Source organism: Tigriopus californicus, chromosome 10 (genome assembly GCF_007210705.1).
Source record: "Tigriopus californicus strain San Diego chromosome 10, Tcal_SD_v2.1, whole genome shotgun sequence".
In the NCBI taxonomy this organism is placed as follows: domain Eukaryota; kingdom Metazoa; phylum Arthropoda; class Copepoda; order Harpacticoida; family Harpacticidae; genus Tigriopus; species Tigriopus californicus.
The window spans coordinates 6370431-6383768 of record NC_081449.1 but is presented as its reverse complement, the minus strand read 5'-3'; the positions used below and the strand labels follow the sequence as shown (position 1 = coordinate 6383768).

Sequence of the window (13338 nt, the reverse complement as noted above, 5' to 3'; positions counted from 1 at the left end):
TGCCAATAAAATTCAAAACATCTAATTTAATCAATATCTCCATGAACAAAAAATGCGTCATCTGGTCTGAAGAGTGCTGACTGTTAATTTTTGATCTGCTCTTCAAACGATGAAACAACATGTACGCATACATTTGGATTCTCAATGTCAAACGTCTTGAATCTTATCCATTACTTAAATCAGATCCTAATGTCTGTTTCTCATGTCATCATATTGTTTCCCACAATGACAAGCCATTCCAGTTTTCGTTCATTTTTTGGGTCTGAATGAAACTGTCAATCTTTGATAGATACACATGGTCTACTACAGGGAGTGGCCATAGTATCATTCACTACAAGATCAAGGGCAACCCAAATTATGTCCTAAAAGGTAAATTCATGAGTGAATGTGTACTCAAAAAGAAACCCAGATCGACAAAACTTCTTTGAGATTTTGCCTTTTCATTCTTTTTTTGTCCTATTGCCGAACGACACTTTCCATTCTTTTTGGTTGCTTTACCGACATCCTATGGGTTCACGATGACGACCTTGGTGTGTGTCCGAGGCCTGGTAGCCTTGTATAGGTTACGGCCTCCAGGGACCCCCCATAATCAGATGCCCATGGGTCTCAAGTCAGGACATTAACCTGAATCCCAAAGTAATGTAGCTCATCTAAGAAGAGTCGTTTGGCATTGCTATAAGAATAATGCTGTTAAAAGGGCATCCGATCGTAATGATTATTCCGCCCCATTCTTATGACACCATTTTGGATTTTCCTGATTTCGCAGTGACTAGGATGAGCCATGTTTATGAATGTCTATACTTTAGTTACACGCTGTATGATCTAATGGTAAGCATCGTCTTTTGACGCCATGCACCCCCAGGGCAAAAAATATCATCGCACAAACAAAATTTGAAACGGATATCGTATTTGTCCATTTCATTTCGGAATGATTCCTTATCGTCAATCAAGTAAAGGAGGAGAAGAAGGGAACATAATTTCCTCATATGAAAGAGGTTGCCGGTTCGATTCTCCACCCTTACCTTTCTCAAGGAAACTTTTAAACGCTAAGCACACCCACATATTGAGAACCAATCTGATACGGACGCGGCACTGCCTATGGAAAAAATGGACGATCTGATGGGCAGCTTTTTTGGCCGGCCAGACCAGGCTCTCTCCTTCCTATCCTAGGAGACACGGATGAGATAATTATCGTCTCTTATATTGGTCTTAATGGGCCCTCTCTTTGGAGCTACCCATGGGCCTTTCTACATAGGAAGTGCAACAGTTCTATCTGACCATATTGTCTAATTTGATTTGAAAAGCCATTGGCAAAGGGAAGTGGATAAATGGTTATAAAACGAGATTGTTCGAAAACGCTGAAATCAAATGAAAGTTATTCTGAATTTTTCAAGCACTTTATCATTTTTAGCGTATTATTGTGCGATGTAATGTAATTGAAGCATTAATTAAGTTCTGATAATGATTAAGGATTTTTGTGTTTGGGAGAACCAAATATATGTCCCCATTATAAGCATAAATGCAACGCGATTATTCATGGACTATTAGAGTTTACTCGGAATTCCTACGAGTTTCCCACCAAATTTGGCCCACTCTGAGCCCTTTTTCAAAAATATGTATAAAATAACAAATTTATATCACCGTAATTAACAGCCAATCCTTTTCATATAATTGGCTTGATAATGTAGCTGACCCATAGTGGGCTGAAAATTAGATTCGTTGGTCGATCAAATAATATATATAAATAAATATTATGAAAATGAATAAATTTTTTGTCTTGAACTGCTGGGACTCCAATCCCAGTAGCGGTAAAGAAGTCCGCAAAAGAAAAGAAAAAAAAGCCTGGAGGTCGTTATTAATAGACTCGATCTCACTTGTGCTTGTTTGTTTGGATACAGGATGAAGTGGTTCCATGCAAATAAGGTAGCGCTTAGCATAATAAAGGAAGACACAATCAGATCGTTTGTTCAATAAACGAATTCAATCCATCAACAGATCGGATTTCAATAGTTGGGAGAAACATTGCCGAGATAAACAGAAATGTCTTCGAGTGTATTTGATAGCCAATCAGAACAACTTAACGCCAATTAGACATGGAAACGGTCCAAAAACGCTTGTTGAAGCAGCGATTGGTGATATTGTTGCTCTTGTGCATAACATTTTACGTATTTTTGACTTTCGTGGGATCAGACGACCACTCTGTGTTGGTATGTGTTCCATCAAGATACGATGAAATCATTGCAACATGGAATTCCGAGCCCTTAGTTTTTTGTTACAGTATCTGAAGTATGGCCATAGTGGAAGGCGACGAGGTCAAGAAATGGATTTGTCCATTCACTTAAAAGATACGAATGATCCATTGTCTCCACCCAAACCAATGGCTCGCTTTCAGTTACACAAAGAATTTATGGAACTGAAAGCCTCTAATTGCGATTTATCTAAGCACATAAAGGACTCCACTAAGGCAATGGTGGATCTCAAAAATTTCCAAAATGAAGTGTCAATCGTCAATCGAACCTGTGATTGCTACACTTACTTTGAGCAATTCCCAGTGAAGGCACTTCAAGATGTTGATTACGATCCAGACTTTCCCATGGCCTTTAGCATTATCGTTCACAAGGAAATTGCCATTTTTGAGTTATTCTTATCTCTGATTTATAGGTAATTATAAGATCGGCAGCTTTTTCAGAATTAAATCGCACTGTTTTGAGTTTTTTCAATGAGCACCTACTTTGGAAGTAACATCCTCAACCTTAAAGCTGACAACCAACCTAACTAAACCTATCGGGTATTCCAAAAATTTAGAAATATAAATTTGTTATTGGAGAAACTATGTGAACAAAAAGTTCCATGAGCAAATTTAAAAAAATGACCAAGAACTTGAAAGCCTCTGATCGTGTCGTCAAAACTTTGGTTTTTCAGCTATCTTAACATTATTTTTTGTTTCTGCTTTGTTATTTTGGTTATGTACAATTTTTGGGCGGCTAAGTCATTAATCGAGGTCTTGGACATTACTTTACTAATTCATCCAAGAATTTCGATATTTTTATTACAGACCCCACAATTTTTATTGTATTTATGTGGACAAGAAGGTTCCCAAGGAAGTATTTGATGCTGTTCAGTCCTTAATAGCATGTTATCAAAACATGTTTGGAAAGACGAGCATTTTTATTTTGGAGAATCGGAACCCCATTTTCTGGGGCCACTACTCGATATTAGAAGCTGATTTGAGTTGTCTTGAGCGTTTGGACCAGATGGATAATGATTGGAAATATTTCATGAACACTGCCGGCACTGAACTCCCAAATGTCGCTTATGGCACCATTGAAGCCACAGCCAAACAAGCCAATGGACAGAATGTAATGGATAGACATCCGATCGAGAAGAAATTCCTTCCTCGTGTGGACCGGTATCACATTTTTCGTAGGTAGGCTATGTAACAAAGCCGATCCCAAATTGATCCTTCGTGTTTGATTTTTTAAAGTTGTGTTTGTCGTTTCAAATTATTCAAAGCAAATTAATTTTATATTCTTATGTAGGTTTGGGCCTAATAAATACGATTTAGCTTGGCATGCTACACGATATGCTTTGCCTAAACCTCCTTTTGGCATCAAGATCTTCAAAGGCCTGAAAAATGTGCTCATTTCGAGGCGCTTTGCTACTTTTGCCCTCTATCATCCCATCGCTCAAGACTTTCGGGATTGGATTGAGGATGTTGGCATTCCGGACGAGATATTTTTCCACAGCTTGGAATCAATGGGCCAAATTGAACAAGACAATATAACCACATTTCTAGATTGGAACATGGCCTCCCTAAAATATGGAATGACGCGATACACTGAGTGGGAGAACAGCAAAACGTAAGTGATGACAAAATGGAAAGTGAAAGAGTTCTCGATTCTTAAGCCCTCTAATCTCTCCATTTTCCAAAAGGGTTTGCTACGGGAAGATCATTCGATGGCTGTGTAATTTCGGGGTCGCTGATCTGCCACGCGTGTGGAAAGCCAAGGCTCTCATGATCAACAAGTTCAATTTGAATGTAGATCCCTTGGCTCCGTTGTGTCAATGGAGGCATGTATGGGACTTGAATGCAGATCTCTAACAGTTTGTTCCCCCTCAAAAGATACTTCAAAATTTCGTTTAATGTTTGAAACTATAAAGAACCTTTGTCAGCCACTATAAATAACAGGTTCGGTGGCTAAGAATGAATATCATTATGTAGATAAGATGAGGTGCACACTTTTGTCTTCTCTTAAGTTTCTAGTTCTCGATATTTGCATTGTATTACTCTATTTGAGGCTGGTGATCACCCGAAAAGATCTTCGTTATCAATCTAACATTCAGTGGCTGTCTAGATGGCACCTATTTGTAATTTTCGATCCATCATATGATTTGATATTGCTAGTCGTTCCTACCCAATAAGTTTTTTATACTTCTGAGAAGCACCTTCCCGGAAGCGATTAAGAAAAAGACCTCAAGAACGAAAAATAAAGAATCCAAAATAGCTATCAATCTCTTCCTCAGAAAATGTTGCATTCATTCTCAATGTTTTGAAATGGAAATTTATTTGTTTTGACAGAGACCTTGAGGCGATAATATTTTACTGTCCGAGTCTTCACTGGTCACGTGTGGTCATGCCGCTTCCTTGATTGACTGCCTTCCTTACCCTGGAAGAAACTGATTGGATTTTCCACGTTCAATCGTAATTTGCTGGGCAAGCGTAATCAAACCTTGAGGTTGTAAACATATCTTAGAACTGTAGAAAGAAGCATCGGCCGCTCTCTGTGTTGTCTACTTGTCAGAGACCAAGCGCACCAGTGAGATCCAGTAAACATCTTAATATCCTTGTCCAGATCCAGATGACAGCTTCCTCTCTTCTCGGACGCAAATCTCATTTATCAAGTGGTCCCAGATAAATATGTTTGCTGACAAAATCCATGAAGGCCAATTAATCAGACTTGTTCCCTCTTCCACACAATCCTGGCTTGCCCGTGGCTTCTTGTTCCAAGTCTCAAGTGGCCTTTCTCGTATAACAACTGCCGATCTGAACGTCGTCTTCTTTTCCTTTATGTTGTTGGTCAGTAGGATTAGGAACAAGTGCAACCAGTCAACATCATTCTAGCTGGTTCCAGCTCATTCTCTACCAATTCTAGGGAAGAACATTTTCCGAGATAACTGGTTGGTTGGTTGGCTTATCTGGATTGCTAGGTACTCCTGGTCGTTGTGAATCTGGCATTAACGTGCTAATTTTATTCAGATTCTACAAGAGACATGGATTAGCCAAACATGTTTTACGGCTTCGTTGGCTTGCTAGGTTCGCTGAAGGTTTCATGTCACTCTTGATCTGCTATTCATGCATATTCGAAATGCTTTCAGCGCTCCCAACCTAGTCCAGTCCTCCTGAAATATTTGTCCGGTATCAATGGACCACGGCATTCCAGTTTCAAGGACACGAGGGAACTTCCTTGGGTTTCCTTCGTTCCTTCCGTAATTTTAAGTATGCTCCTTGAGGATTTATCCTCGGCGGACAAGAGTGGTTAGACTTGGATAGCATTTCTCTCCTCTGGTCCTTCCACCACCTCAATAGGTCTCGGAAGCAATAACTGCCAAAAATGTTGGCTCTTCAAAAGACAAATGGCCAGGTTATCCGCCTACCGGGGCCAATGGTCTGGTGGGAGTGCTCACTTCAAGCCCGCCAGTTTAGAACAATAAGAGGAGCATTCAGATATTCATTGCTATTTTTGGTCTCTCAGGACTAATGAGCTTTCTGTTGCGTCTGTCTTTTGGTGGGCTCAGATACTCTGATTAAAATGCCAGATCGCAGCGTATTCCAAGGTTACTGCACACAGACCGTGGCAATTGGATACCTCTTGCCCATGGACTAAAGAATAAGCCAGCCTTGCCCAGTAAAAATAGAAATGGCGGATCTCTGGCATAGACCAAGTACGATCAGGTAACTTGGTAGGTATATGTTTCATCAGGTCATTTTGATTCTTCGGTGAACTGCTTGATGTTTGAACCATTTCTTTTGAACCTTATGGTTAGTGATGAACTTTACAAGACTTCTGGTTACCAAGTTGGGTTGTCATAGGGATCAGAGAGAGAGAAATAGAGCAACGTACGTCATTTGTACCTTTTCCACCCATCAAAATCCACGTTTTGGATAGAAACCAGCCGGATTTAGCCATCTGGTTCCGTCATGGGAACCTCTTGCTCCATTCCCAATGTCAACATATATTCAAATATGGACAAGGACGATATCAGTGACGATGAATCATCGAATCCCTCGCCTCAAAACGTGTTCCAATCTGTGTTTAGTACAAGTAAGACCAAGAGGATCGATCGATCCATTGTGAACTCGGGACGAAAAGAAGCGGAAAAAATCAAATTGCTTCTTCTAGGAGCCGGAGAATCAGGTACGTCATTTATTTTTTGAGTGACTGCAGAACTGTGTAAAGGAACTTTGGGCCTCTTGATTTGTTCAGGAAAATCAACGTTTGTCAAACAAATGAAGATAATTCACACTGAAGGTTACACCTTGGTGGAACAACTGGAATATCGCAACGTGGTCATTGCCAACACCATTCAGAGTTTAGCAGCCATTTTGAAAGGCATGCAAGTGCTGAAAATCAGTTACAGCTCAATTGAAACCGAAAGCATGGCCAAGGTGTTTCTTTTTGAAGTGGATGAGTTGAATTTCTTGGAAGTTCAGACTATGCCCGAGCACCTCTACAACGCCATGAAAAAGTTGTGGATAGATAGTGGGGTTCGTAAGTGCTTCGAGAGGTAAGGCACATCCGTTGACTGGATTACGTAGTACATCACTGTTTATCTACTACATACGTTATAACGCATTTTTAGATCGAAGGAATACCAACTCAATGACTCTGCAGCCTACTTTCTCGACGCATTAGATCGCATCTCGGATGAGGACTACATTCCAACCGAGGACGATATCTTGAGGACCCGAGTGAAGACGACGACGATATCGGAAATGACTTTCGTCTTTAAAAACATGTTGGTATGCCATCCATTCATTGGCTCCTTTAAACCTCAGTTGGTTGTACAAAGATGGTTCCAGCTTGAAAAAAAAGTCTCATTAAGACCCCAGGGATTCAAATGGAAATGAGAGAGCGGCGGTGGTTCCTTGGTTGCCTCCTGGGTTCCGTGTTCCCTTGCTCAATGTGACTTCCTGCACCTTTGTCCTAATTGATACATCTAAGGCAACATTCAATCTCATTCGCTGCAAAAAGCAGTCTTATTCCAAGCGTCGTTCTTGAGGTCCATCAATGGGGTTTGTGAGTGTGTTGGAGGACTGCTATATATAGACTATTGGTGGCAGAGAGGCCAGTAAGCATGCCAGGAGACAGGCACTCACTCGTTCCACCTCCACCCCTGCAGTTTCCTTTGCTTCTTTAACCTCAATTACTCAACGTCTCAGCGTTCGGATCAGGGTTCCTTCCAAATTGGAACACAATCAAACGAATAAAAGGAATCTTGCGCACAAGAGAGTTTTCAACTGAGAACGTGGGACTTTTGGGTACTCGGGCCTTAAAGGTCAGGGGAAGCCACGAGAATGTGGCAAAAAAATGGACCGAAACCAGCCTTGACGGGTCTTCTTGATGAATGTTTGCAATGTTCCAGTTCTGCATGTACGATGTGGGTGGTCAACGTACCGAGCGAAGGAAATGGATCCATTGCTTCGATAACGTCACTTCCGTTTTTTTTTTGGCCGCAATCTCGGGTTACGACCAAACTTTAGAGGAAGATCCAACGACCAATCGACTCAAGGAATCTATACGGCTCTTTGAAAGCATCTGTAACAACCGATGGTTTGAGGTAAGAGGAGTACAAGCTGAAGCCAATCCTGCGCCCGTAAAACCTGAACGAAACTGCACTTGCCAATAATGCGGGACTGAGAAACTATTCTCTCGTTCCAATTCCTTTGATCCCCTTGTTCCAAATGTAAGAGAAGGATTGGGTTAATTACTTTTCTGACTACAAAGACCAAAGGGGGCTCAAGGACCCTCAGCACAAAAGCTTCTGGGTCAAAGAGAAAAAGTGTCATAAATCAGATCATCTCATTATGTCCCGGGTACATGTTCCTCTTTTCATGCCGCCATGAAGGAAACCTCGATGGTCCTGTTCCTCAACAAAGTGGATCTGTTCCAAAAGAAGATTCAGACCAACCCGCTCTCCCAATATTTTGTTGACTACGAAGGATCCTTCACGGACTTTGAGGAAAACGCTAGTTTCATTCTGAAGAAGTTCCTCGACAAAAACCAGAGAGCCAAGACCATCTACTCCCATTTCACGTGTGCCACCAATACAGATAATGTCAATGTGGTCTTCACCACAGTTGTTGATATCATTGTTATGCACCAGTTGAAAGACATAAACATGATTTGATTTCGAATCTTGACCCCAGCCCATTTCCAAGTGCTTTTTGACCCATACACCCATTTTCTGATGGAGTAAAGTCCTTCTCATCTGAGCAATGGAAGAAACATCCAGGTCGTAAGCTCCCTGGAAGTCTTCATTGGCCACAAGATAAGTTTTCCTTGAAAGAGCACGCGAGTTATCCGAATTCCCAAAATCTGCTGGGATCTCAGCCTTTTTTTCCTCTGCCGTCCCAACCAAATCGTAGCATTGCGAAAGTTCCGGCAAATCTATAGTCATATACGTAGTACGTACAGTTGGATTCGTTCTGCTCAACATTTCCCCAGCGTTGTTGGCCTTTCCCAAAGATGATTTGCTCCAGATCCCCAAGTCAATCCCTTTCTCAATCCAACCCAAAGAGAATAGAGAGCTAGTCGACGAGATGCGCCAAATTAGAAACGCTGATTTGACACGGTTCCCAAAGGGCGAGAGGTGATTTGTCACGCAGATGAATTTAGTACGAACAACGACGAAGATGACGATCACATAGAGAACATCGGAGATGTGGAGTCATGCTCGTTCAATGTACGATATTAGTTCACTTCAAGATCCCACTTTTTTACTGGGAGGGCAATCCCATCCATGTTCAGATGTTTGAAGCTCAGCTGCCCTCCCAAATGAGAATTTGAACGCTAACTCTTCAACAACTTGGTATAATGCAATCAAGGACCGGCATTCTATTTCAGCACCTTCAGCATCCAAGTTGACTTCGCGAAGGATTGAGAAAGAGCCAGTTGAGTCAACGGAATTCTTCCATGTTCCATCATCTGAACCCCACAAAACATGAGGACAATAGCCAAGTTCAGTGAAGCACGCTAATTCCTTTCACATTGGAATCCCTCGGTCGGTTCAGGGCTTCAGACCCGCGGGATCAGAAAATCTTTTACCAAAAGGGGGAAAACTTTGGATCCCTGAAGCACTCGATTTTTTGGATCGATCATCAGTTCTAAATGAACTGCGCATTTCTTTCCTCCCCAAAAGTTTGTCAATGAATTTTCGAGCACTTGATCTCGAGCCAAAGGGAAATTGGGAGCGAAGAGGGTCGATTTTCCAGCCAGCCCGGATTAGATCAAATTTGGTATCGTGCAGGAATCTTGTTTGAAAATCACTCCCGATTTTCATATCATGCAACAGCAAGATAGCTTGTCTGTTCAGTCAGTACCCACTAATACCCTTATGTATCTAGACAATCCACTTAATTCCTGGTGTTCGAGGGCCAGAATGTTTCCTATTTCATGACGGGCTAAATCTCCTTGAATTGGACGAAGTCACGTTTTGCTCCACAAATTGATGTCCGACAAGAAAACACGATCCTCATTTGCCACATTGGGAGTGGCTGTGTGGCCATCGTTTTCCCCTCCTCATTGCAGAGGATATTTGAGGCGATCAAAACTTGCTGCAGAACACAGACTACTGTACCCTCATTGTGGATCTGACATTGGGTGGACGAGTGCCATTTTTTTCCTCAATATTCCACACTCTAATCCCTCCGAGATATTAATGACTCCTTCGAGACGGTAAACGAGGGGAATTAGACCCAGGGGCTGGGTGGGACATAAGTGCTCACACACACACACACGCACTCTCACACACACATACACACTTAAAAGGTTCATCAGCATTAGGCATGCTTGGCCATTCCCTGAGAACCCGATTTGACTTCTGCCAAGAACGGGAGGGTCAGTAGTCAGCACTCAGGAGGGATCGTGAGTTGATAATGATCGGGCATTCTCATGATCAGTTCGGAAATAGCATCTGGGAAACGGAGAAAAATATCTCGGAGGAGATGTCGAATATGACCTCTGGAGGGCGATTCCAGAGGGTAGAAACAAAAGAGACGGACGACCTTGTGCCATGTGGCCTATTGGTGCGAGAACATTACCTCGCTTCTCGTCCAAATTTGAACAGTTACTCAAGTCAGACTTCATCTAGATGAATGAGCAGGATTCTGGTGATGTCCCAGAGCTATTTTAACTGAGGATATGCCCTCTCATCCTCTACAGTCTGAACGAGCCATAACTCATGGAAAATGTTGTGGAAGAAATGAAAGGTTTACACTGTAAGTAGGGATACAAAGCCTGGCCAATACTCCGTGTTTTTAGAGGGTAGGAGGGTTGTACACTACCTACTACCTAGTAATAGCATGAATTCAGTACACTGCTCTCTATTCCACAACGCCACCACCAAAAACAACAACAACGAGCCGGGTTGTTGCTTGTTCCGAAATGGAAAAGGAAGAGGAAGAGGGGTACTAGGGTGAATGAAGGGAGATCTTCCCAATTCCCCATTTACGGGTGGTAATGACGCCTACTCTGTGGCTTTCAAACCCCAAGGGAGCACTAAAATTGAATTATTAGCCTTGAAGATTTCTTTTCACGGATTCAACTCACCGCCTCCGTTGAAATGCACTAGATTTGGCCAGAGGGCGTTGTTTGTTGGCCCGTCGAATATGTTTTGCCAAAGAAGTGACCAGATTCTGGATTCTCTTTTCCCCATCAAGTTCCATGGCCAAGCAACGGAAGCCAAAGGGTCTGCGGAAAAATTAGATCGCCCTCCCAGGTCGTTAAGTGAAAGCAGCGTATCGAATCTCGGTAAAAAGCATTTCTCCATTGGGTCCCTCAAATCCTAATGTTACGTATAAGTTCACGAGCTGAAAGCACGGACCTTTATTTATAGGATGACTCACATTTTGACAGAATGTGAGCATCGAACCAAAAAGAGTGGCTCTATACAGAGCCTTCGAACAGTCCAGGTCGCTAAGATCTCTCTTGGATTGTTCTAATATCAGGTTCATTTCTATTAGTCGAAAGGAAAACACGTGGATACATCAATTTGCATGACTTATTATTGTCATCGACCAATGTACGTAAGTTAGGCGGAGTTCGAGGAGGATGTGAGGATATTACAACCATCTGCTCACAAAAGGCCAGAGGCGAAGAATGTGTTATATGACGATCATGAGACAGACGATGTCATTACTATTCTGTCCAAATCCTTGTTAAAGGGACCAGATCACCAGACTCGGGCGCCCCAATGGGATTTTTCATGGCGGGAGAATGTACGTCGAGAGACAGTGAGGTGCTCAGACTGCTCATCTCCCATCTCGTTTTGTATTGATCTCTGTTCAAACAAAAAATAAATTGTTCATTTCATGGAGTCAGGTTGAAGCGAAAAAGAGAGGGGGTGGAAATGGTACGTGTACTATATGCCTCCAAATGGCCGAGTGATTAAATTTCGGCCACAAAATATATTCAGACGAGACAGCTGCGATGTCAAAGCCTGTTGGCGGTGGAAAGAGAGAGTCAGGGATGCCAGAATATGCGAGTGAACAAATGCACTTTAATTCTGCGTTTCAATTCCTCCGCCAGCTTGAAGGCACACCTTCATGAAATTGCGCTTAATCCCGGAAAATTGCTGCCGGATGAGTGAAGGCAACCGAGACTGGTTGGCTGTTTGATCTCCAGAGGCATTAGGGATCCATAAATTGGACTCTTGTTTGACATTCTTGTGCCAAACGACGACTATCCTGAAGGGGACATAAAATACTGTGTTGTGACATGGCCAATCTGTTACCAGCTCATCTTTAAACATGAATCATCAAACGGGAGGAGGACATTGGCATGTGCCCAATGAACCATCCTGAAATCACGCCATATACATTGTGCCAGATCGAATCTGCCGAGTTCAGCACTTTTCCTCGAAACTAGGTTTATCACATTGGCCAAAGTAAAACGAGCCAGACTTGAAGGCAAGAACAAAAGTTGGAAGCAAAATAACTAACGTCTGGCCAGGAAATGGTTGGCGAGAGGGTAAACCAGCCCAGAAAAGCTTTTAATATTTGATTGAAGCAAAATATTGAGACAGCTGATCTGTTTCGGATGCTAGACTCGAGCTTTGGATCCACCACAGACCGTCCACCTCACCAAAGACAGCGGCGGAAATGTAATCCTCGCTCAATTCGGACGAGTAAATAAAATCTCCCTTCCATTGTTTTGACTCGGCAATGAAACCGTGTCTCCGTTCTCTCTTTCTCTCTCCCCCTCTTTCTATCTGTTCCGTGATCGGCGATATCTCTTTGACCTCGACTTCCCAAGCCGTTCACAACAACCGCCTAACCTCAAATCCGACCAAACCAAGTTTCACACATTTTTTCACAACGGCATAAATCAGTCTGGACTTTGGACCTCTTCGGAGAGGTCCAGATGAATTCCCAATGACACCGGGTCCTCATCCCGAATGGCGAAGGAAACCCGTAATGAGCCGAGCTAATTGGCACCCTGGACAACAGGACAGGAGCGAGATAGGGGAGCCACCTAGTACCTACGTACAGTAAGTAGTACAGGGTTCGACAGACGCAGAGGGCGTAAATCAAGGGGTAAGAGAAAGATGGGATGACTTGACTCATCCTGCAGATATTTCTAGTGGGAATTGGACATTACCAAGCTGAATGGGAATCAATTCGCCTACTTGGGTCTAATTGAAAGCCATAAAATGACTCAACAACCACATGACAACAGAAGAACCTCAGCCACTCTGGTCCATTCATTCATTTATCCTCACCCAATCAGGGTCAACCTTGGTCCCGCTCTTACCATTCTCCTTTCAAACGGTTGATCAGTCTTTCAGTGATAACTGCGCAACAACTAAAGCGGCAGAAAGCCCTCTGGACTTGACTGGTGCCTTGCAATAATTTGAGTAATTATTTGTTCATTCTTTGTCTCTTTCCCTTTCATTTTCGTTTCAGAACCGAGTGTCGTCTGCGCAACAGAGAAAGAGGCGGATCTTCTTCCATTCCAAGGTGTCAGGATATCATTTGGGAGAGAGCTTTTCAGGAGAAAAATTGTTGTGATCCCAGCCAGATTCCGAGGCTCAGTTCTTCTCAATCTTCACCATATTGCT

At 42.6% G+C, this 13338-nt stretch overlaps 2 protein-coding genes and 1 long non-coding RNA gene across 3 annotated transcripts; all 3 read left to right on the top strand.

The window, feature by feature from the left end:
- Window positions 1-1742: 1742 nt before the first annotated feature.
- Window positions 1743-4687, top strand: LOC131889399 (beta-1,3-galactosyl-O-glycosyl-glycoprotein beta-1,6-N-acetylglucosaminyltransferase 4-like). Its single transcript, XM_059238490.1, has 5 exons — window positions 1743-2207; window positions 2279-2661; window positions 3056-3427; window positions 3540-3860; window positions 3934-4687. Exons 1-5 carry the CDS (start codon window positions 2094-2096, stop codon window positions 4100-4102), a joined length of 1359 nt encoding a protein of 452 aa, XP_059094473.1. The 5' UTR covers window positions 1743-2093; the 3' UTR covers window positions 4103-4687.
- Window positions 4688-6133: 1446 nt separating this feature from the next.
- LOC131889382 (G protein alpha o subunit-like) lies at window positions 6134-8409 on the top strand. Its single transcript, XM_059238470.1, has 5 exons — window positions 6134-6416; window positions 6486-6786; window positions 6862-7021; window positions 7645-7839; window positions 8128-8409. Exons 1-5 carry the CDS (start codon window positions 6200-6202, stop codon window positions 8407-8409), a joined length of 1155 nt encoding a protein of 384 aa, XP_059094453.1. The 5' UTR covers window positions 6134-6199.
- A 2427-nt stretch (window positions 8410-10836) lies between these two features.
- Window positions 10837-11595, top strand: LOC131889405 (uncharacterized). Its single transcript, XR_009374203.1, has 2 exons — window positions 10837-11030; window positions 11116-11595. It is a non-coding gene; the product is annotated as an uncharacterized LOC131889405 (long non-coding RNA).
- The last annotated feature ends 1743 nt before the right edge of the window (window positions 11596-13338 follow it).

Bases quoted from the DNA above. Each gene is read 5' to 3' on its own strand.
- LOC131889399 (XM_059238490.1), top strand. From the start codon at position 2,094: ATGGAAACGGTCCAAAAACGCTTGTTGAAGCAGCGATTGGTGATATTG. The intron at 2,662-3,055 runs GTAATTATAAGA...TTTTTATTACAG, and splicing joins TTCTTATCTCTGATTTATAG to ACCCCACAATTTTTATTGTA. The intron at 3,861-3,933 runs GTAAGTGATGAC...ATTTTCCAAAAG, and splicing joins GAGTGGGAGAACAGCAAAAC to GGTTTGCTACGGGAAGATCA.
- LOC131889382 (XM_059238470.1), top strand. From the start codon at position 6,200: ATGGGAACCTCTTGCTCCATTCCCAATGTCAACATATATTCAAATATG. The intron at 6,417-6,485 runs GTACGTCATTTA...TGATTTGTTCAG, and splicing joins TCTAGGAGCCGGAGAATCAG to GAAAATCAACGTTTGTCAAA. The intron at 7,840-8,127 runs GTAAGAGGAGTA...GCCGCCATGAAG, and splicing joins GTAACAACCGATGGTTTGAG to GAAACCTCGATGGTCCTGTT.